The 24,357-nt window shown below is 42.0% G+C and overlaps 1 protein-coding gene and 1 pseudogene across 6 annotated transcripts in view; both read right to left on the minus strand.

The window, feature by feature from the left end:
• Window positions 1–6,989: 6,989 nt before the first annotated feature.
• LOC116621642 lies at window positions 6,990–8,380 on the minus strand (annotated as a pseudogene).
• Window positions 8,381–15,581: 7,201 nt separating this feature from the next.
• GNAS (GNAS complex locus) overlaps window positions 15,582–24,357 on the minus strand; it is a 53,950-nt gene continuing 45,174 nt past the window's right edge. For 4 of the 6 annotated variants that reach the window (XM_032387597.1, XM_032387596.1, XM_032387602.1 and 1 more), the window contains 10 exons: window positions 22,847–22,901; window positions 22,641–22,760; window positions 20,736–20,833; window positions 17,616–17,670; window positions 17,409–17,482; window positions 17,254–17,312; window positions 17,026–17,146; window positions 16,705–16,835; window positions 16,328–16,395; window positions 15,582–16,097 (listed from right to left, as the gene is read on the minus strand). In XM_032387597.1, the coding sequence (XP_032243488.1) occupies window positions 15,951–16,097; window positions 16,328–16,395; window positions 16,705–16,835; window positions 17,026–17,146; window positions 17,254–17,312; window positions 17,409–17,482; window positions 17,616–17,670; window positions 20,736–20,833; window positions 22,641–22,760; window positions 22,847–22,901 (928 nt within the window). In that variant the 3' untranslated portion in view covers window positions 15,582–15,950. Of the gene's footprint in view, window positions 16,098–16,327; window positions 16,396–16,704; window positions 16,836–17,025; window positions 17,147–17,253; window positions 17,313–17,408; window positions 17,483–17,615; window positions 17,671–20,735; window positions 20,834–22,640; window positions 22,761–22,846; window positions 22,905–24,357 lie in introns of all 6 variants that reach the window. The other 2 variants (XM_032387601.1, XM_032387598.1) reach the window with 1 other exon arrangement.

Consider the following 24,357-nt stretch of genomic DNA (forward strand, 5'->3'; position numbering starts at 1 on the left):
ACTTAATAATTGGGAAAGACAAAACGGAGAAATATTGAATAATTGCAGATTTACCAAATACAGTGTGATTTTTAATTTTTTTTTTTTTTTGCAGTGTGATTTTTAACGGGTCTTCAGATGTTTGCTAAGCACTATTAAATTATAAAACCCTAAAGAACATAGTTTAGAATGCCCTTGCTGGCCAGTTATTACAATGTCCAAGGACCCCCAGTTTGCTAGTGATCTATAAAATTCTAAGGCAAGTACCAGGCAATCAGGGAGTAAATGATGAGAAAACACAAAAGCATCCTTAGCCTTTGTCTGAGGGGCTGTTTGGTACGATTATCCATTGCTTAAAGTCCTTGTTCACTGAAACCCAATTTAATGGAGACTCCCTCTTTCCTTTGAGGTTCCCCAACCTTGGGGAACAGGGTCACAGCATTTTTTTTTTTTTTAAAGATTTTATTTATTTATTTGAGAGAGAGAGAATGAGAGACAGAGAGCATGAGAGGGAGGAGGGTCGGAGGGAGAAGCAGACTCCCTGCTGAGCAGGGAGCCCGATGCGGGACTCGATCCCGGGACTCCAGGATCATGACCTGAGCCGAAGGCAGTCGCTTAACCAACTGAGCCACCCAGGCGCCCAACATTTTTTTTTCTTTGATTGTTTCTTTCCTTTTGGAAAAAAAGTGAGGAACAGATTCTTATCTCTGGCTCATGGATCCTTATTTCTAGCAGCTGATCTCAATTATTCTCCGACTTGAACTTCATCTCTGAAGCAGCAACGTGTGTGTGTGTAGGACAGTCTAGGCAGGTGGGGGTCAGGGAGGTCCTACGCTCACCTCCCCAGCATCGAGACAGCCACTTAATGAGCTCACTCATTTCACCAGAAAGTTGATGGAAATGCCCTCCTGTTTCTCCAGGGGGTTCATGCTACAGCTCTGCTTCAGATAGGTGAGTCTTCCCATCATTCGGCCTCTTCCTAACCCCACCCCTAGGTCCACCCAGCCCAGCCAAACTCTCCACTTTTGGTTGGTGTTTCTATAGAACCTCTCTTTGGAAAGGGAGGACCTGAGATGCACGGCCGGAGACTCCCAGGCAGCATCGTCAAAGTCCTGAATTATAAACGCACACTTGTGTCTCAACATGTGTACTTCGGTGACGTGGCGTGCACCCGGGACCTTCCTCGGGGCTGCGCCCTGTGCCTCAGCACCTCTTCTCGCATTTCCCATCTCAGACCAATATCACCACCTCGGGCAGGCCTTCCCTGATCACACCTTCAGCAGTGACCCCACGGCCACCACATCCCATTGCTTTAGGTGGACCTTGGGATGCTCTGAGTTACTGTGATGATTTCTTAGGTTAGCATTTTCCTGTCTCACTCTCCCTCTAGAATAAGAGGCCTTCCCTGCCCTGTTTGTTGCTATCCCCCCAAGCACAGCACTTGCTGGGTAGTAAGTGCCCAGTAACTGTTTGCTGGGTGGGTAAAATAGTCTAGGTTATGACAAAAAATGAAAACATTTGTTTTTTTTTTTTTAAGTTTTCATTTAACTTCCAGATAGCGAACATACAGTGTAATATTAGTTTCAGGTGCACAATATAGAGATTCAGCACATCCATCCATCACCCGGTGCTCATCACGACGAATGCGCTCCTTCATCCCCATCCCGTTTCCCCGTCCCCCCGCCCCGCTCCCCTCTGGTGACCAGTGTATTCTCTACAGTTAAGAGTCTGTTTTTTGGTTTGCTTCTCTCTTTTTTTCCCCTTTTGCTTGTTTGTTTTGTTTCTTAAATTCCACATATGAATGAAATCATATGGTATCTGTCTTTCTCTGACTGATTTATTTCACTTTGCATAATATTCTCTAGATCCATCCATGTCATTGCAAATGGTAGGATTTAATTCTTTTTTATGGCCAAGGAATGTTTATATATATGTATCTGGATTGCATTATTATATGTATATATACATATATGTATATGTGTATACATATATATATCCCACATCTTTATCCATTCATCTATCAGTAGACATTTGTGCTGCTTCCATACTTTGGCTATTATAAATAATGCTGCAATAAACATAGGGGTGCATGTATCCCTTTGAATTAGTGTGTTTTTTTTTAAGATTGATTTATTTATTTTAGTGAGAGAGAGAGAGCACGCGAGTGGGGTGGGGAGAGGGAGAGAGAATCTCAAGCCGACTCCATGCTGAGCACAGAACCCAATGCAGGGCTTGATCTCATGAATGAGTGTTTTTGTATCTTTTGGGTAAATACCTAGTAGTGTGATTGCTGGGTTGTAAGGTAGCTCTATTTTTAGCTATTTGAGGACCCTCCATACTGTTTTCCACAGTGGCTGTACCAGCTTGCATTCCCACCAACAGTGCACGAGTGTTCCCCTTTTCCACATCCTCACCAACATGTGTTGTTTCTTGTGTTGTGTTTTTAACATATAGAAATATTACTCTTAACAGATTCATGCAGAGAAACTACTAGAACACCATGTTGATAATAGACTAACCCAAAACTTTATGTATCAACAATCCCCTCGATCCTGCTCCACTCAGCCCCATAAAAATGAGATCCCATTTTGGAAATATGCTTTACCTCCCAGCGGAGGCATGCTGCATGAAGACAGGAGCCAGGTCTGCCTTGGTCACCATCATCCGCTTTAGTTCTGGTCTAATGGAGGCACTTACCAGATCTGTGATTAGAAAACCATTCTCCTAAACAGCGTGTTGCCAGTGGGCTGCATCACCAGGTTTATTTCCAGTCTGGCATTTTGGGTATTTTTTAAAAAATTCAGTGAGCTTCCTGGCTGGCTCAGGCAGCGGAGCGTGTGACTCTTGATCTCGGGGTCATGAGTTGGAGTCCTGTGATGGTCTTAGAGATGACGTAAGGAAAGAACAAAATTATAAATAAAAAACAAAATAAAGTAAAATTAAGTGTCTTGGGTCAGAGTTAAAATCGCAGGCCCTGGAGCCTGACTACCTGAATTTGTATCCCAATTCTGCCACTTTTGGCTGTGTGAGCATAAACCACGAAAATTGCTTGGCTTTCTCCTCAATTTCTTCATCTGTAAAGCAAGGATGATAAGAGCCCCTTGCATTATCCTTTGTAAAGCACTTAAAGCCAGGGTCGAGCGGTGGTAGGCGCTCACTAACGTAGTAGCTCTGAGTGCTGTCAAGCAGCACCGACGTGATCGTGGGATCCTATTCATAATTATCTGCACTGATCGGTCATAACATTAAAAGGTTTAAAAAAACTTAATCTTGCAATTTAGGGTTCTTCTCTTTAAATTTTTAGTTAAAACGTCAAGCATATGCGGAATGAGATGGGGGTGTATCGTACAGCCCGGTGAGAGAGTTAACAGGACTGCGTCGTAGGTCTGAAAGTTGCTAAGAGAGTAGATCTTAAAAGTGGTCACCCCAAGAGAAAAAAAGGTTTGTAACTATGAGTGGGGATGGATGTTAACTGATCGTGGTGATCGTTTTGGAATATATACATGTATCAAATCATTCTGTTGTGCACCTGAAACTAATACAATGTTATATCCATTATAGCTCAATAAAAACATTTAGAGCAGTATAATGACCCCCCATGGACCCATCACTCTGTTTCAGCAAATACCGACTTGAATCCGTCTCTTGCCTCTGCCCGATGGTGGTGTGCTGGAGCCCGACAACCGGGTCGGCCGAGGGCTGGTCTGACCCCTCTCCTCCCAGCTCCATGCCCAGTGATGTACCACTGGGAGCTGAACTTCACTGTGATGGGCTTGTTTACATCATGGAAATTGGTGAATACGACAAATCAGGGCTCCCCTCCCCCCACCTTGTGCCAGAGAGCTTGCTCTTAGGTCATTACCAGCACAGCCTTCCCTCCACTCAGCTAGTTTACTTGGGAACATTGTATTTTGTTTCAGTGGGTACACCTAAAAGATGAGAATTCCTTAAAAAACATAACCATAACTCCCTGTCACACATAAAAAAGTTCACACAACTTTTAAAATATTGTCAAATATCAGTTACTATTCCAGTTTCCCTGATAATTTTATGATTTTTAAAAATAGTTGGTTTGGGGCACCTGGGTGGCTCAGTCAGTTAAGGTTCTGCCTTCTGCTCAGGTCATGATCCTGGGGTCCTAGGATCGAGCCCTGCATCAGGCTCCCTGCTTGGCGGGGAGTCTGCTTCTCCCTCTCCCCCCACCCCACCGCTCCTGCTCTCTCTCTCACTCTCTCTTTCAAATAAATAAAGCCTTAAAAAAAATAGTTGGTTTGTTCAAACCAGAATTCCAAATGGGTTTGTACTATGGGGATGCAATCAGAAAAATCTAAGATGTGGAAAACTCTATAGGACAAAGAGCCTGGTTCCTTCAACAACGAAACTGTAAGGGGGCTTGGAGAGGTAGCTACAAATTAAACGAGACATATAAACCAAATGCAACGTGGTAACCTATCCAGCCAGTGGTCTCCTGTGTCTTCTTCTAAAAACTTTGTTTTACCTGTCACATGTTACTGATTCCCCCCTCCCCATCTTACTAAGGTATAATTGACAATTTAAAATATATATATATTTGAGTTGTACGGCTTGACGTTTTGATATATGTCTGATTGTGAAACAGTCATCTTAGTCGAATTAATTAGCATATCCATCACCTCACATAGTAACCATTCTCTTCTCCACGGCCAGAACACTTACCAACTACTCTCTCAGCAAATTTCAAGTACTCAATACACTATTAACCGTGGTCACATTGCTGTGCTTTAGATCTCTAGAACTTATTTGTATCACTGAAACCTTACCTCTGAACCACATTTCCCCTTTCCCCCTTCCCTCCAGCCCCTGGTAACTACCATTCTCACTGCCTCTATGAGTCTATTTTAGATTACACATATAAGGTGGGTCATGCAGTGTTTTTCCTTCTGTTTCAAGCTTATTTCACTTAGCATAATGTTGTCCAGATTCACCTATATTATCCTAAGTGGCAGGATTTCCTTCTTTTTTAAGACTGAATAATATTCTATTGTGTATATATGCAACATTTTCTTTGTCCATTCATCTATAGACAGGTTGTTTCCTTATCTTGGCTATTGTGAATAATGCTGCAGTGAACATAGGAGAGCAAATATCTCTTTGAGATATTGATTGCATTTCTTTTGGCTCTATATCCAGAAGTAGGTTTGCTGGATCATAAGTTTGTTCTGTTTTCATTTTTGAGGAACCTCCATATTGTTTTCCGTAGCAGCAGAACCAATTTATATTCCCATCAGCAGTGTGCAAGGATTTTCTATTATTCACATCCTCTCTGACACTTATCTTTTGCCTTTATGACGACTGCCATTCTAATAGGTGCAAGGTGATATCTCGTGGTAGTTTGGGTTTGCATTTCCCTGGTGATTAGTGACGTTGAACACCTTTTATACACCAGTTAGTCATCTGTGTATCTTCTTTTGAGAAATACCTATTCAAGTCCTTTGTCTATTTTATAATTGGCTTGTTTTTTTGCTATTGATTTTTGGATGTGATTTCAATAGAGATTATACTGAATTTATAGATAATTTTGGATATTATGGACATTTTATCAATATTAATTTTTCCAATCCATGAACATGGGATGTCTTTCCATTCACCTGTGTCTTCTTTAATTTCCTTCATTTTATAATTTCAGCCTATCAGTCTTTCACCTCTTTGGTTAAGTTTATACATAAGTAGTTTATTCTTTTTGTTGCTGTCATGAATGGGATTGTTTTCTTTTTCTTTCTCTCTTTCTTTCTTTCTCTTCTTCCTTTTCTTTCTTTTTTTTTTTTTTGCCAAGGTAACATTTTTAATACCCAACTTTTTAAACATAAGGTAAAACAGTCTTAGGCAACCCCTGGAAAATTTTTAATTTCCATGGCAATTACACAGGTATGGATCACATTCAGTATTTAATGTATGAATGAGTTAATTAAAAAGAAGTCAAAAACAGGGGCGCCTGGGTGGCTCAGTCGGTTAAGCATCTGCCTTCGGCTCGGGTCATGATCCCAGGGTTCTGGGATCGAGCCCCACATCGGGCTCCTTGCTCCGTGGGAGGCCTGCTTTTCCCTCTCCCACTCCCCCTGCTTGTGTTCCCTCTCTTGCTGCATCTCCCTCTGTCAAATAAATAAATAAAATCTTTAAAAAACAAAAAAAACCTCCCTTTAAAAAAAAAAGAAGTCAAAAACAAAGTTAAAGTTAAGAGCCAATACCTCTTTGAAAAGCTTCTGATGTTAATTTATTTCTGGACAAATAAGTGGGAAGAGCCATCAGTGTAAACCTATTTTAATTTTAGTCTCTATCCTTAAAATTGCCTAAAAATTCTTAGAACACAGAAAAACTAAATTTGAATGCATTTGTAATAGCTTAACAATTTATGTACCTTATTAGGATCTTTTAATGGAATGTTTTGAAACCAATCATAATTTGCTGCAAAGATAAATCAGAAAAAGAAAACAAATTTGTGAATAGTATGTTACAATGTCCTGGACAAAAGTAATTATCAACTAGTAATAATTACCACATGCAACAGATTGAGAAATTAAATCCTCTGCTATATACCTTTAAGTATTTTGTTGGACATGAGGAATGTTTCTACCAATAACATTCATCTCCTGTGGCACCTGGGTGGTTTAGTTGGTTGAGCATCTGCCTTCAGCTCAGGTCTTGATCCCAGGGGTCCTGGGATCGAGCCCCTCGGGGCTCCTGCTCATCGGGGAGTCTGCTTCTCCCTCTCGCTCTCTGCCTTACCCCACCCCCTTTCCCCTCCCAGCTTGTGCTCACTCTCTCTCGCTATCTCAAATAAATAAATCTTAAAAAAAAAATTTCATCTTCCCACAAATTCAATTTTATTTTAAACAAGAAAACCGTTCTTTCTCTCCAGATTTTTATGTTTATCAGTGCAAAGTGAAACAAAGCAATCTCAGTAGCAATGGCTTATTATATGTTATTTTAGAAAGGTTTATTCCTCAAAATCCCTTAGTCCATTTAGGAATGAACTAAAAGATGTCCAGATTGTGAGAACAGTCGACCTCCGTGGCTCCCCTCTGCACCTGCCTCGGCCTCCCCACGGCTTGCTGGGGGCTCGTCAAGAGAGGACAGCGCCTCATATTTATCACTTGCAAAAGTTTCTCATGATGCATCGCCATCTTCTTGAAAATTTAGATTTTTAATAGCTTGTTTCATCTTTTTTCCCCAACACTTGTGTTCTCTTCCTAGCAGCCTTTTTATGTTCCTACTCCTTTTGATTTTCAATGTAGAAAATGTCCTTCATTTGTTCCTCGCTGACGCTAGGAGTGTTTTTCAGGAGATCCAGGAAAACTCCACCTGGTGTTTTTCTTCAACTAGCATTCATTACGAAAAGGCCGGCATTTTGTTCAACTTCAGCAGTTTCCATCAGAAGTTCAGGTGCCTTTTTGTTCCCAATTATCCTCACTATTTGTGCTGTCAGATCTTTCTTTGGAAAGATCTGCAAGCTGAAAGACATTTCCTGCAACTTGAAAGAAATTTCATCAGCCAGTTTCTCCTGTGAATCGTCCTCTGTGATCTGATACCGGCCTTTGGAGTTCATTTCTAGTCCAACCCATGGCCTGTCTTTAAGAGGTCAGTTCTGTGTGAGATGACCTCGCCCATTTTCCTCTTCCTTTGATCCCACTCTTTTGCCACCATGCGTATATTCATCTAGGTCTTTGTCTAATTCTTTTGTATGTTCTTGAGATTTCCTCTTAAGTTTCTTAGCAAGCAAATAATTGTAGGTCTCCCATTGTCTGCTTCTGTCAATAGCACCCTCCATTCCCAAGATAGCAAGTTCGGTGGCCACTGGACCTTGATTCTGTTCTGGTAGCCCAGCACCCCATATGTTGTTAACCTTCTCCAGGAACAGGTGGTTTCTGGCTGCTCTGGCTTGGGAGGAGGGTTAAAACATTTCTGTTGCTTGCATTTCCAAAGAGAGCTGTTATTATCTGTATCAGAAAAACTCTCTTCACTTGAATCCACACTTTTAACAGTCTGATAATGTGATACTGGTGTTGCTGTACCCCGGAAGGGCCTCACGGGGCTGTCCCCACCTAATGTTTTTGGTCCCTGCAGCGGCCTGTCACTGGGTGCAACTGTCATGTCAGAATCCAAGTCAGAAAGCTGCCCATCAGGGTGCCTGGGTGGCTCAGTCGTTAAGCGTCTGCCTTCGGCTCAGGTCATGGTCCCAGGGTCCTGGGATCGAGCCCCGCATCGGGCTCCCTGCTCAGCAGGAAGCCTGCTTCTCCCTCTCCCACTCCCCCTGCTTGTGTTCCCTCTCTCGCTGTGTTTCTCTCTGTCAAATAAATAAATAAAATCTTTAAAAAAAAAAGAAAGAAAGCTGCCCATCCTCCATGTCACCAGCCTCCTGCACCATCTTCCCACAGCCTAGGTGGTTTGCTTAACTTCCTTTTTGGGTAGTTGTTTGTGTATAGAAACGTTACTAATTTTTATATGTTGATTTTTAATTTTGCAACTTTACTGAATTCATTTATTAGTTCTAACAGCTGTTGTTGAGCCTTCAGAGTTTTCTGTATATATGATCATGGTCATCTGCAAACAGAGGTAATTTTACTTCTTCCTCTCCAATTTGGAAGACTTCTATTTCTTGTCTAATTGTTCTGGCTAAAACTTCCAGTACTATGTTGAACAGAAGTGGCAAGAGTTAGCATCTTTGCCTTGTGCTGGATCTTATAGGAAAAGCTTTCAGTTTTTTCCCCATTGATCATGGTATTAGCTGTGGACTTTTTTCATATTGGCCTTTATTGGGTTGATGTAAGTTCCTTCTGTACTATTTTGTTGAGAGTTTTTTTTTATCATCAGTGGATATTGAACTTTGTCAAGTGTTTTTCTGCATCAACTGAGATGATTATGTACTTTCTATCCTTCATTTTGTTAATGTACCACATTGATTGATTTGCATACGTTGAGCCATCTTTGCATCTTAGGGGTAAATCCCACTGGGTCATGGTGTAGGATCCTTTTAATGTGCTATTTAATTTTGTTAGTATTTTATTGAGGATTTTTGCATCTATGTTTATCAAAGATATTGGCCTGTGATTCTCTTTTTCTTGTGGCGTCTTTATCTGGCTTTAGTGTCAGGGTAATTGGCCTCGTAATACGAGTTTGGAAGTGTTCCCTCTTTTTCTATTATTTTGAAAGAGTTTAAGAAGAATTGGTATTAAGTCTTCTTTGAATGTTTGACAGAATTCACCTATGAAGCCATCTGGTCCTGGGCTTTTCTTTGTTCGGAGGGTTTTGATTACTAATATAGTCTCCTTATTTGTTACTGGTTTGTTCAGGCTTTCTATTTCTTCTTGATTCAGTGTTGGTAGGTTGTATGTTTCTAAGAATTTATCTACTTCTTCTTGGTTATCCAATTTGTAGTGTCTCCTCTTTCATTTCTGATTTTAAAAGTTTGAGTCTTTGCTCTCTTTTTTAAAAAAGATTTTATTTTTAAGCAATCTCTACACCTAATGTGGGACTAGAATCCAAGGTCCCAAGATCAAGAGCCACAGGCTCCACTGACTGAGTCTGCTCTCTTTTTTCCTTAGTCTAGCTAAGGGTTTCTTGATTTTGTTTATCTTTACAAAAAAACAACTTGTAGGGGTTTTTTTTCCCTATTGTTTTTCTATTTGATATATGTCTGCCCTAATCTTTATTATTTCCTTCCTTTTGCTTAGTTTGTTCTTTTTCTAGTTCTTTGAGCTGTAAAGTTAGGTTGTTTATTTGAGATCTTTCCTCTTTTTTAATGTAGGTGTTTATCACTATAAACTTCCCTCTTAGTACTGCTTTTGCTGCATCCCTTAGGTTTTGGTATGTTGTATTTTCATTTTTGTCTGTCTCAAGATACTTTAAAAATTCCTTTTAATTTTCTCTTTGACCCAATAGTCATTCAAAAATGTATTGTTTAGTTTCCACATATTTGAATTTTCTCATTTCTTACTGTTATTGATTTCTAGTTTTATTTTATTTTGGATGGGAAAGACACTTGGAATAATTTTGATCTTCTTAAATTTGTTAAAACTTGTTTTATGACTTAACATTGATTTATCCTATTTCTGTTGAGAAGAAAGTTCTGTATATATCTGTTAGGTCCACTTGGTCTATAGTATTATTCAAGTCATCTGTTTATTGATTTTTCTGTCTGGATGATCTATCCATTATTGAAAGGCTATTGATTTTTCATGTTGATCTCATAAACCTGTTCTTTACTAAATTCTCATTTTTAGTAATTATTTTTCTGTGGATTTTTTTGGGGGGAATCATGATAGTTATATCATTTTCAGTACAAGATAAAAGTAAAAGTTTTACTTCTTCCTTTCAAATCCTCAGGCCTCTAATTGCTTTATTTTATCTAATTGAATTGGTGTGTATTTCCAATACAGTGATAAATAGTACGGTGATATGGAATCCTTGTCTTTTTTGTTTCTTGTTCCTGACATTAATGGGAAAGCTTTTAGAGGTTTCTCATTAAGTAAAATGTTGGTTTGGGGAGAAAAAATTTGTATAGCTATTTAACATATCTATGTTAATTGGTTACTTAATTGTCAGTTAATAATATATTTATATTTAAATATATTTAGTATACTTATAATTAATATATATATGTAAATCATATAGGAAAGTACATTTTAGATATATGCATAGATAGTGTACTTTATATATTATATATAAATTGTATATATAATATATAAAAATATATATATGATCTATAAAAATATATATATAATTATATATATAGTATACATATAGTCATTAAGAAAACACCCATTGATTACTATTTTATTGGATTTCCAAAAATATAAATGGGTATTAAATTTTACAAATATTGCTATTCTGCTAATATTGAACCAACCTTGAATTCATAGAATAAATCTCATCTAGGCATGATGTATTATTTTTTAAATGTAACATTGGATTCTGTTTGCTTATATTTTAAAATTTTCACATTGATATTATAAATGAGATCGGTCTGTAATTTTATTTTTGGATGCAATCTTTGACACATTTTAAAATCAATGTTATACCTGTTTTATAAAAATAATTTTGAAATTTTCCTTTGGTTATACTCTGAAATAATTTAAGTAGTATTGGAATTATTTGATCTTTAAAGATTCTCTGTAAAACTACCTGGGTCTAGTGCCTTCTTCCTTTCTCTCAATTAAAAAAAATTTTTGAAGCATAGTATACAGGCTGGAATCTGCATGAATCATGGGTATATAACTCAGTGAATTTTCTCAAATAAATCTGTTTAATCAGCATTTAGGTCAAGAAACAAACACCCCATTAGCCTCCCCCTCATGTCTCCTTCCATTTCCTAGCTTCCCACTCCAACAGGAGCCTGGATCCAACTTGTCATGGTGCTCACTATGGTAATGTGAGGGTTTTTTTTTTTTTTCCTATGGTAACTGATTTGCTTAGATTTTTTTTTTTGTCTCCACCAGGGTCAGTTTTGATAAACAGCATTTTTCTGGACAACTATCTATTTCGTCTAGGCTTTCAAACTGATTTACATAGAATTATACAAATTGCTCTCTTATGATTTAAAGTTTTTTTTCCTATTATCTTCCCTAATCCTTAAAAACTGTAGGTACTGGCTAGATCTTTCTAGATGTTCCATCAGGCTCTGTGCAACAGAAAATTATAAATCCTTCTCTCTCTGTGTACGTGATAGTGTTATTAAACATACATTTTTCTGTCTGTCTAGCTAGTTATCTAGGCATCTATTTATCTTACTATCTAGGTATCTATGTGTATTTCACGTGGTTGAGAAAATGGAAGGGCAGCTACAAAGCATTTGCATTCCTGATAGAAGAGACAGTCGGCTGGGCTGTCTTTCCCTCTCCTCTCTGCCTTGGGCAAAGATGTGATACCATCTTGCAACCAAGAGAAAGAAGCCAAGAGAATTGTTAGAGGCACGGGCCCTGCTATTGATGAGCTGCTTAAGTAACAGTAGGAGCCACTTTCAGAATTCTTCAGGATTCCTGAGAAGTGAGTTATAAGCCTCTGTTTATCTGTGCCACTCCAAGTCAAGGTTCTGTCACGTGCAGCTGAATACATTCCTACCTGATAGAATACGTTAGACAAAACCAGAAAACTTTAGTTGTTCATAGTATATGCGTGTTTAAACACAGGAAAATTATCACAGAGACACCAAATCCCCTAACTCTAAAAGAGGAACCTGGGTAGCAATTACTCAAATTAAGTGCTTACTGCAATGGCCTTTTTAGTGTAGCCATCGTTAAAAGCATAATTTGCATAAATTATTCACCATGTTTTAAATACCACTTTTTAAAATTTTGTACAATGGGGCACAGATTGGGTCCGTCTTGTACACATGATAGGACACATCCCCAAAGGGTTTCAAAGAGATTAAATGAGATAATTCACAAAAAGGGCCTAGGACAGCCCCTATCACACGTTAGAGTACTCCATAAATATTAAGTATGATGTTTTAATAATTAATATTAATAAAAAATATTGATAGCTACTCACATGGAGGGCAACTCCTTCTCATCTTTTGCCTTCCCATAAGAAAAGTCACCTCCCTTGAGAGGCCCTCTCTGGCTCTTCTATCTAAAGTGGAATCCCTCCCCAAATATCTCCCATTCCCCATTGCCCCATTCTTTTTATTAGCTTGGAGACCTTGTCGCCATCTGTAATTCTTTTGATCATGTATTTGGTAAATGTATGTCTCTCCTGATAGAATATAAACCCCATGAGAGCAAAACTCTCAGCGGCTGGCAGAGATCCTATGCTCTCTATACATTCATTGCATACAAAGATGACCAGTCATGGCCAAGAAACCATTAAAATAGAACGTCATTTGACATAGACGGGTTTTGCAGAGGTGGTCATTTTGGGGAGTATGATTTTGCCCACATTTAAATAAAAATGAAAGTGGGTAAAGATTCTGCTCAATTCTAGACCCTCCTCATACTAAGCTTTATTGGGGAGCTTAGTGGTTTATTATTATTATTTTTACTTACTCTCTAAAAGGTCAATACATAGTTATATATGGTCTATACACCTTTAGAAAGTGTGGCACAAATTGTTACCTTTAGAAAAATGTTGTTTTGCATTCAAATGAAGATGTAAAATTCAGCTGAAATTTTAAAAACCAATGGCTACTTGTAATCAAAGATTTAGGTGAAATTCCTCATAGTTTTTTGGCTTTCTGAAGATCCTAGAATTTAGATTTTAAAGTAACCCTATAAAAGTTATGTTTGGGACCAGGTCAGAGGGAAAGTAGAAATGGAAATGTTTTCAATAGAAGGAATAAATCCTAAGGAACAGAAGGAACCCTCAAACACAGTTGAGTGACTGGAGGGGGAACCAAAGCAACCGTTTGAACTGGGGGGAAGGCAGGAGTATGTCCAATGCCACTGTCCGAGGGAAGAGGACCCCCTCCCTGCTCTGCCACCGACCCCACCTACTCCACCATCCCCGCTGGCTCTGGAAGCCAGAAGAGCCTGCAGGATTTCCCCTTGGGGTCATAGGTCATGGACTCCTGACAACTGGCATCCTGGAAAGAACAACAGGAGACCTTTTCCTCTTTTTTCTTTGTCTTCCAGAAGGACAGTATGGTGTGGTAGTCAGGCAGTGGGCTTTGGCCACCTGAGTTTGAAGCCCATTTTGCCCATTTACCAGCCTTGTCTCTTACAGCAAATTACTTTCTAGGCCTGGGTTGACTCATTGGTAAAATGGTGGTGATGGCCAAAACTGTCTCATTGGGCAGTGGTTGGCACATAATAGGTGCTGGGTAACTGACTTTCATGACCCTCCTTCTGGAGGAGGGTCCTAAAAGGACCAGTTTTGACCTGCAAGGGGGTGGGGTTCTGGGGCATCATTTTCTTGGTTTAACTGCTCTAGGGCCTGAGAATTTGTTTCCTAATTTTGATGGATCTGTGGCTAGTGCTGTGGTAGTCTTCTGTTTATTCTTCAGAGAAGGTTCCAGAATTTCTATGTGGGCGGGGGGGGTGGGGGGGGGCGCCATACAGGCAGCCATCTTGGAAGAGCTGGCCATCCTGGTGGGCTGGTCTTGATAGCTGGTACCCAGGTTTTTGTTAGCTGTTTATTTGGAGTACTTTGGAGGATTATGGGGATTGGTGGGTTGGTCTTTTGGCTATATTTGCATAATAAGCACTTATGTAGATTGATGTTAATTTGGGGGTGCTTTGGAGAGTTGTTTTGCAACAAAATCTACAGAGCACGCACACAGTTTTTATGTGGACTGAATATTACGTAGGAAGTTTTCGAAGGGTTTATGGAGATGGGTATTTGCTACTTTTTCTGCCCTCCTTGGGGCTTATTTTGCTCACCCCTGGGGAGCTATGCGAGAGGATTAATTTGGCTGGGATTAATTTTATCTGGAAACTAGAACCATAAGTGGATTTTGAGGCTGAATTACAGAATCAACATAATGTTTCATTTGGCCACTTTCAGAGGGTGCGGCGGTTGATGCTGAAGACAAGCTGGTCTCTTTTCTCCCACCTCTCCAGGAAGCCACACCAGGGGTGACCACAAGCTTAAGGTATGACCCTGGGGATGAAGATTAGGGAGCCCAAGTGGACCTCAGACCCAAGCCACAGTTCATTACAGCTTTACTCAGTTTCACGTGCAGCCTCTGGTTGCTGACCACCCCCCCCCAGCCCCCCCATGAGTTTATAGTGCATTTTATTATGAGACTCCCCATTTTCCCCGTTATTTGTATTTTTTTCTCAAGTACACTATGCGTTCGTGAATTTTGCACTTTTATGATGGTTTATTAGTTATGAGTACTTTGCTTATTAGGGAAATCACCCCTTTGTTACAGATTTTTACCCAGTCTCCACCCCATTCATATTTTGCTTTATATAATTTTCATTTTGTATAGCCCACCCCACCCCCATGGCTTGTGGAGGTTAGATCATACAGAAGAGGCCTTCTATAAACCAATATTCTAATTGTTAAAATATCCATCTTAAAGGACTTTTTTTGTATTTAAACGGTGATTGATCCACATAAAGTTCCTTTGTGTACGGAGTGAGAAACAGATCCAGTTTAAGTTTGTCCCCAAATGTTTAGCCATTTGTTTCAAAGCCATTTCTATTTGATAGCTCTTGTTTTTTTTCCCCCAGCTTTGAGGGATAACAGACAAAATTCCGAGATAATTAAGTGTACCATGTGATGATTTGATAAAGGTCTACATTGTACACCATTTCTTGAGTCACCCCACTTCCCGTCTTTTGAAACACTGCATTCCTGAATTTCCCCCCACATACGTGAGTCCATATCCTAAAGCTGGACAGAGAGCCCCAAACCTAACACCTATTTTGGGGAGAGATTCTAGGTAAAACAGGCACAATGTGATGACATATATAAGGGAAGATGGTAGAACGGATAGGGTGGCAGTGACCAATTCGGGAGTCTTTACATGGGCTAATGGTTTCCTAAGGGGCGTGGGCTTGGGCAAAGGACAGCGGCAGACTTTTTGAATTATCTGCAAGTTGTTTTCAGAAACCCAAATTATGGGGACAAACCATGAACAATGGATATTTGCGCGAAGCCGCAAGTAATTCACAGGACTCACATCCTTTGCTCACATTTAATTTTTATTTTGATTTTTTTAATGCTGCACAAGACAATATTTATTTCATTTATTCCTTTTATTTCATTTATTTCTTTTATTTCATTATTTCTGTTTGCTGCTGTTATTTTATTTACTGAAAGAGAGAGGGAACTTTTGTGGCCTTTTTCTTTTTCTCCGTAGGCCGCCTTAAGCTTTCTAAATTTGGAATATTTAAGCAAGCTGAAGGGGAAAGGGGGCTTCGCAAGATCACTTGGGGGGAAAAGGAGAGGTTGCCTTGTTAATCATGCCCTATGGTGGGTGATCAACTGCGTGTACAATTACGTTTCACTCTTAATTGTGCTTAAGGCTTTACTTAAATTTGGGTGTCCCCTTCTCAGAGCAGCTCGTACTGACGAAGGTGCATGCGCTGGATGATGTCCCGGCAGTCGTTGAACACGCGGCGGATGTTCTCGGTGTCCACGGCGCAAGTGAAGTGCGGGTAGCAGTAGTGCCGCCCGTCCCCACTGGCAGTGCTGATTCTCTGCGGGGCGGACACAAGAGAGCCGAGTCCGCGCCACCTCCCTCCAGGCAGCGACGGGCTACCCGCCAGGGGCGAGCGCACCGGCTACTTACTGAGGCTACGTGCAAGCTAAAACTCTCACTGGCCACCAGTGAAATAGAATGGAAGAACTGAAGAGATTTTAATCCCCAAATGTTCAAGTGAATTTATCCCCCGGAGGAAAGAGAAAACTAAAGACGGTCTCTCCTCACCAGAAATTCGTCGCGGATGAAGTACTTGGCCCGGGTCACGCGTGGGTCCTCTCCGGGCTCGGGAGTAGCTGTGAAGAGCAGAACCATTTTGGTAAGGTCATTAAAAGGTTAAGGGCAGAGCTAGGGTGCTGGCGTCATTGTGGCCCCTTAACTTCTATGCAGAGAAGGGAGTTTTTCTTGCTTCCCTACAGATCCCTTACAGTTTGGTGGTGGGAGTGAAGGGAGATTTACACTCTTAGAGGTTGTTCATTTAGGTGATTCTTCAACTCCACCTACGTGAAAAACCTCCAGAAAGGGAGACTTGTAGCACCTTCATGAGTGTGTAGGACCAATGAACTGAACTACGCTCCAGTGCAACAGCGGAAGGCCATTCGTACCATCCTCAGGAGTAGTGTAGCGAGCAAATTCTGGAAAGTAGTCCTCGATCTTCGATTTTCCAGCAAGGACTTTCTCAGCGAGCAGGTCTTGCTTGTTGAGGAACAGAATCACAGAGATGGTGCGCAGCCATCTAACAGAGAGGAATGTGGGCTTAATGTCCAGGAAAAGAAAGCATTCTTTCTGCAAGGGGTCTGACATACATGCACAAGACTCTCTTTAATAACCGTGCAAATACAGGGCTTTGGGCTCAGTCACAGGACCGCCCCCCCCGCCCCCACCAGGTGAGAGGCTGGGAGGCAGCCAAGGGGATGCTCCCAAACCTGTTGTTCCAGATGCTCTTGAAGAGGTTCAGAGCCTCCTGCAGGCGGTTGGTCTGGTTGTCCTCCCGAATGACCATGTTGTAGCTGCTACTGGCCACCACGAAGATAATGGCAGTCACATCTTCACGCAAGAAAGCAAAAGCGATGCTTGTTAGGGGTGCACGTGAACCTTAATGATTCAAAGAGCACAACGTCCTTACAGAGCAGAGAAGTCTATGGCTTCCATACCATTGAAGCACTGGATCCATTTGCGGCGTTCATCGCGCTGGCCGCCCACGTCAAACATGCTGCAGGAGACAGAGGACCCCCGGTCACCCCACCGCTCTGCTGGTGGGAACTGAAGGAAACCAGTCTCTATCTTGAAAAGGGAACCATTCACTTACTGGAAGTTGACTTTGTCCACCTGGAACTTGGTCTCAAAGATTCCAGAAGTCAGGACACGGCAGCGAAGCAGATCCTAAAACACGATCTAGGTCAATGGATCTCACCAAAACCAACTGGAATATTAATAATGGCCAACTGGAAGCAAAAGTCTTGACCAGCTTGGAAAGAGGGCTCCAAGTCCTCTGACCGTGAGAACTTTCACCTACCTGATCGCTGGGCACATAGTCAGCCTGCTTGATGACATCAATCTTGTCCAGGAAGCTGGGAGGAAAAGAACAGACACACAGGGGTGTTCAAGGAGCTCATGAGCTCATGCTGATTTGCCCCTAATTCCTGTCTCGCTACAAAGCTGAGCTCAATGGAAATGAGGGTGTCATAGTTATATGGCATTCAGTCAACAGGAGTTTTGTCTGTGTTGGTTATGTTGAGGACTCAAAGCCTATACATTAGAAAGGTTAGAGCAAGCAGCATTTAAGAAAAGGTATTTGGGGGACTAGTAGATCTAGGCCTCTCAGGGCCCCTGGCCTACACGTACAGCACAGGACCAAAGCGGGGGTGGGGTTGGGGGACTCTGGACTTGGTTCTGTGCAACTAGCAGAGACCCCCAAACCAGGCCTACCTGATCTCGTGCCATTTGAAAATTATTAAAAATTTAAAATTTTCAAGTTGTTTGCCGTTGACTAAAATGGCAAGTAATTTGAAAACTGTATACTTCTACTCCATTCCATTTTTTTTTTTTTTTAAAGTAAAACGGCACACTTAAAAGCAGCAAGGATTTTCCCCTCAAGGGACTCGTGAAAATGAGATTGTTTGAATTACTCAGAATGGGTATCCCTTCCTCCTACTTTTTAAGAATCTCACTTATTAAAAGAGAACAAAAGAGGTTGACACAAAGGGGCCCTTTCTGGCCTAACCACACCGAACAGGAAACAAACACAAAGTTCCCTTCCGTTCTGTTTGGTCCATGAAATAGAACCCTCCAGATAGGAGACTTTTGAGTTTTTAAAAAAATCCCACAGCCATCCAGGTTATGGGTCCTTCTATGGCCGGGATCCTGCACAAAAGAGGGGCTTGGGGCCTGAGAGACAACCATCCACCATAAAGAAGCTTTATATCGAGAGTGGGCCACGACTTTCCCAAAGCAATGACGACCTCGAGGTGCTGCTGGACTAGACACACCATTAGGAAAAGGAACTTTGGAAAGATTGGGGTGATTTAATTAATATGGAAAATGAATGTTAAAACTGGGGGTGGGGGGGGCAGTTTTTCCTGGGGCAGGGGGAGGAGATAGGGGGTTTGGAATTGTTTTAAAACTGAAAAGAAAATCACAAAGGGAGAAAAGTCATACTTTGAAGAAATTCTGTAAGTTCCCCCCGCCCCCCATCCTCTTTACCAGTTTAGAGTTAGTCTGGCTTAGAGGATATACTAACTTGCCCAATCAGTCCTACATTACAGCACCAGTCCAGAAATAGCTCCCCAGCCGCCCTGGCCTCCAGCACGTTGCCATGGCAACAGAACCACAGTTCTATAAATAGATCATCAGCACCAAATCTTGTGAGAGAGACATCTGGAGCCAGGCCAGCCAAACCCCAGCTCAACAAATAAAAATAGGCAGCTTAAGAAATGGGCAAGATACCAGTATGGCAACTTTAACGTAAAGGCAGTTCAACCAGAAACATACTGGTCAGCGCGCCCCGTGCGCTATCATCCCGCCCGGGGAAGACATTTTAAAAGTTGTAACCTATGTTCTTCTTTTTTTTCCCCTCCCTCCAAGTTTCCTTAAAACTTTCCATAAACTGTGCAAATGTTGCCATTTTCAGATAAAGTTGCAGGAGCAACATAATGTTGCTGTAAGAAAACTTTTAAATGGTGTGAAATTAAAAAAAACAACAACAAAAAAACCACCACCCAGAAACCTGGGTAAATTACTGTTCATGAAACTGTTACTCTCTCCCCGCCCCCTGACAGAGCACTCAAAGTGGGGAGGGTTAAACCCTCCTAATCTTGTACCTGTACTTCTGACTTGGATCCAAAATACAAAACGCAAACAATTCCAGGATTTCCATTTGTTTTGAGTTACTATAATTAGCACTTCCAGCTTTTAGTTCAAACTTTTGAGAAAATCAGGGACTTTGTTGAAGAAGTGGTAGGGGGTTGGGGTCACCGGGACTGGCCAAGAAGGACTGTTTTTCTGCTCCTTGGGAAAATACACAGACTGATGTGTAGCGACCACCGCCACGCAGCTATGTCCCCGATATCTGGAGACAACTGGCTGTGCGCTTCCTATGGGAAGGCGGGGCCGGGGAGGGGGACGTTGATAGGTTTCACAGAGCCTACCAGAAGCTTCTGTGATTTGTAGATAACAGGATTCTAGGGAACTTGCTGTTTGTTTGCTGTTACCTCTTCCTCCCTCCTATTTATTCAACTGGTATTCACAATAAATCCCTCAGGTTTGGGGCTTCTAAGCAAATGCAATTGTAGGTTTTTGTGAGCCAGCCTGGAACCCTGGTCCTGATGACTTGATTTCCTACAGCAAAGTCGCTTCTGAGTTTCAGCGACCTACAGAAGAAAGGCTGGAACGTCGCAAATATCTATTACCCCCCCCAAGTCACAAGACACCCCAACTTCAGAGTATTTTCGCTGAGACCACTTAGCATGTTTGTGCAACCGCAGCCTACAAACACTGTCTTCTAAAACAATTTCTTTGTGGCCCTGAGCATCCCGTATTTACTGTATCAGGTGCAGGGTGAGGGCGGTCCACTCTCCATAAAGGGAAGCATCCTTGAATTAAAGCCCAGTGTGAACGAATAACTCTAGATGAACAGTATCCAGTAACGCTGGACTCTGGTAACTACTCTAGTCACCTACCTGATTGCAGAAATAGCAAGGCGATTCTCAGCTACCAAGGAGGGGGCGGGGTATGGTTTTGTCCTCGCCATTTCGGTTAGGTTTTTAAATGACAGCAATAAAATATAATATTTTTACATTATTCAAAGCGTGAGAGCTGCCCAATCTTCCTAAAAGCTTGGAGGTCAATCCAATTAATTACCTCAAGCTAATTAACTACGAACATCACTTTATTGCAAGTAATTATCATTTTGCTCTAACAGGCATTAATTGTTTATATAAAATAATGTCACTGCACTAAAAAGTGCAATTAACAAATGAATCAGACCAGAACTTTCTAAGTGCAGGTGGGACTTAACTGGCTGGCTCCTATGAACGGAACCCCTTTGCAAATAACTTCATAAGCGGGAGTTGAGATTTCTAGTGTTTTCTCCATTTGTGCCTATGCTGGGTATGGCTGGGGGAGAGAGGTTACTCACTACTGGGCGCAGTCGATCAGCTGGTACTCGTTGGAACGCTCGTAGCAGGCGCGCACTCCTTCATCCTCCCACAGAGCCTTGGCATGCTCATAGAACTCCTGAGAGTGAACACGAGAGAGAACCCAGATGAGCCTGAGCCCAGGCAGGCGGGCTGCCCCTCCAGTCCAGATGCCACAGCTCACTGTGTGACCAGCACGGGGTGGGATTCCCACTTGCGAGCCAAATTAGTGACTCTGTGCTCCAAAGAACTTTCATTCAATTTGTGAAACGTAATTAAAAGGCAAAGTAATTAATTCCTGCTGTCCTCTTATTGTGAATTAACTGGTCTTGGGTAGTGTTCCTCCTATGTTTTTTTGGGGGGGGGGGCGCACAGAGTAAACTACTGAATCATTTTGTTTCTCCACACAATTGCTTTTATGGGAAAGATATACATTAATTTGCATTAGGAGAATATGCCAAGGAATGATTCAGTGTTGTGAAAACACGAAAGATGTGCTGGGATGAAATTTCCCTTCCAGGGAAATCTGAATTTTACCCAAAAAATATTACGGTTGGGAATCGCTGGCAAATCTGGCCTCGTCGGTGCCTGTCCCTTGGGAAGGGTCGTAACAGGGAGAAACGAAGGAGCAAATAACCTCTGTTGTTTTAAATTGTAGTAGGTTATGATTCACATTTCATTTGAACATAGAAACATTTTTAATTATATGGGGGCAATCTTCCCTTACAAGGAAAGAGGTTTTTCTTCAAATATGAATTCGGCAAGAGAAGAATTAAAAGTAGGTAGGGACACAAAGTTCAGCTATCAGCACGACTAATAAAACGTTACTGTTCTGGTGCATTTTCAGCCGGCTGCCATTTTTCCTTCTATTAGAAATATGCATTATGTATATCGTGCTGACCGCTTGATTTTTTTTCAAACAAGTGCTATTTAAAAAAAAAAAATTACCTAGACCTACTTATTAATACTGCTTCCCTGCTAGTAGAAGTTTGCAGCCAAGCCCATTTAAAATACACAAACACAAATTCCCAGGAAAGCCTGACAAAAGGCCACAATAACTCATTGTTCTAACTGTAGACAAGTCTCTTCCTTCTGGGCCTTATAAACTCGCGCATCTTTCCATCTTGTTTCCCGTTCCCCTCTGAGAAACCACTCTTCCCCTACAAAGGGGTCAAAACATATACGTTTGGGCATGGGCAGTTTTCTGTCACCTAAAAATAGCTCTTTATGGGACAGAGAATCTTTGTAAACAGTGTCCCGCACGCCAACGAGGACACACAGAAGAAAATCTCCAAGTTATAATTTAGGTGAAAGTCCTTTTTTTTTTTTCCTTTTTAAAAAATTTGCCCCAATGCAAGGACTGATTTAAAACTTCATAAAGGTCAAAGAGCAAATTGTTGAAAACGAGAATGTCTCCCATTTATAAAACTCAGGGCTGGCCCTTCCTTTCTGCCTTCTTTGCTATCTTCAGATCCGTTCATTTAACTGGACAATTAGCATTTGTGCGCCATACTTAACATACAGTTTGGTTTGTCACAAGACGGGTACGAGGGCATAACGAGGGCTGGGACACAACCCGGGCCATCTTCCCTCACAAACGCTTACAATCTACTAACACGAGGATTAAAGTGGGGTGCTTACTTGTGGGGATGGGTGAGCCAGGACTTACAAGGGCTGATCGAATTTTGCTCCCCCATCTTGAGCAAAAACCCTACTTTGATTATTAAGACTTTGGTTTTGAACATGAAGGACCCTGAAGGAAGTCACTTTTCCCGAAAGGTGTTTCTCCGGAAGTGTGGCTGACACAGGTGACTGGCGGCTGGGGCTCATCACCTGTGCTGCCCCGTGGGCCAGGCCGGGGTGGGGGTGGGGGTGGGGGGGAGGAACAACCCAAGAGCTTAGCTTACAGGAGGGAAATCAAAGTCAGGCACGTTCATCACGCTCAGAATGTAGTCCACTCTGAACTGGTTCTCAGGATTGGCCAGCTCCACAGGGGGCACCAGGTTGCTCATGGCGGCCACGATGGTCTGAAAACGAGTCAGCAAAGCAGTCAGGGGCACAGCACCGCCTGAGAAGGGGGCTAAGAGAAGAGAGGAAGGACCCAAACACGTACTTCGATCGCCTCTTTCAGGTTGTTTTTGATGTCCTGCACTTTGGTCGCCTTCTCACTACAGTGGGATTGAAGAGAGAAAGAGATCATATTGCATCACATTGACGAACAGGGTCTCTTTAGTCAAGATATTCCAACTAAAAGCATAGTATTCTGTTCTTGCAAGAGCTGTGGGTTCAAATCCGTACGGATTGGAGGCTCCTGAATAAAGACGGTTTCGGATTATAACCTCCCCAATGTGTCCCAAGGACACGCCCGACTGGGGCTGATTAGCAAATTGGCATCAAGATAATGATCAAGTCTACTGTACCAGAAGCCAGACCTGGTTCACGGACTGTTTCAGATGTGGGTCCAGTTTTTGAAGTTCCCACAGCACACCAACACTTCCTAAAAGGCTCCTACTGGCCCTCATCAGCATCCCTGTGTGTGTGTGTGTGTGTGTGTGTGTGTGTGTGTGATGTGAAGAGGGGTGTGGGGGTGCTCTATCAATCATATTAGGGAGAAAAAGTTTCATGGTGCTACTCGGGGCTTACTCCATCACTGGATTAGTACATAGAGAACCAGTGAATGCAGATGGTGATATTACAGATTTTAAGGCTTTGAGGCCATTTTTATTAATTAAGTCACCGTGTCAGTCACTGAGCCAGTAGCAATGACGTTTCTAGGTGATGTTACTATACGCTGATCCCTCCACGTGAATAGGGATAAAATAAGATCCCCACCCACAGGAGTCTTTATGATCTGGGACTTGTGTTCTGGGGGCAGCGGGGGGCAGGGGCACCTGTTAAGTAGAAGTTCAAGGTTTAGCTGATTTGAACCTAAGTCATACAGGACATGTGGGATGATCTTTTTTAATTCGGACTCACTGGGACCACAAGTAAAGGCCACACCCTTTGGCTCCTGGGGGGACCCCCTGATGGAATGCCTGCTCCCAATCACACCAATCGGAAGTGCCTAGCTGTCTTTCAGCAACTGTCCTTCATTAGCGACACGACCAAACAAGATTCTAGAGTTTGTGTCTTCAGGGGATAAAAAGGACCTCTTGCTTGGGGTAAATCTTATCACACCTATTGCCTCAACCTTGTGGTTTTGGGTGTGTGTGGGGGGATGTGGAACCACGTACAGGACACACCTGCCGTGTATTAGGCCCTGGGGCTGTGACAGGCCAGCACGTGGAAGTGAGGCGCCGCCCCCTCACAGAGGAAACTAAGGCTGAGAGGAAAAGTGAGTCACAGAAGCAGAAGGGACAGAGCTCATCTTTTTCTTGCTGTGTAGGATTTTGAGAGACCATCTCGAGATTCCCAACTTTTGAAGCTTTCACTTGGTTGATTCACCAAGAGTCCTGGAATGGAGGTAGCCCTCAGAAGTAGAGGAAACACAGAGAAGTGGGGGGGGGGGGGGGGGGTTAATAGCACCTGCAGGCTGGTAGTAGGGTTAATCGTAGGGCAGGGCGCAGGGGAGATCGGGGTGCAGGGGTCATGGGCTCGCCTGCCAATCCGATCCTGGTCCTGAGT

The sequence above is a fragment of the Phoca vitulina genome, unplaced genomic scaffold (assembly GCF_004348235.1).
Source record: "Phoca vitulina isolate PV1807 unplaced genomic scaffold, GSC_HSeal_1.0 scaffold50, whole genome shotgun sequence".
NCBI lineage: Eukaryota > Metazoa > Chordata > Mammalia > Carnivora > Phocidae > Phoca > Phoca vitulina.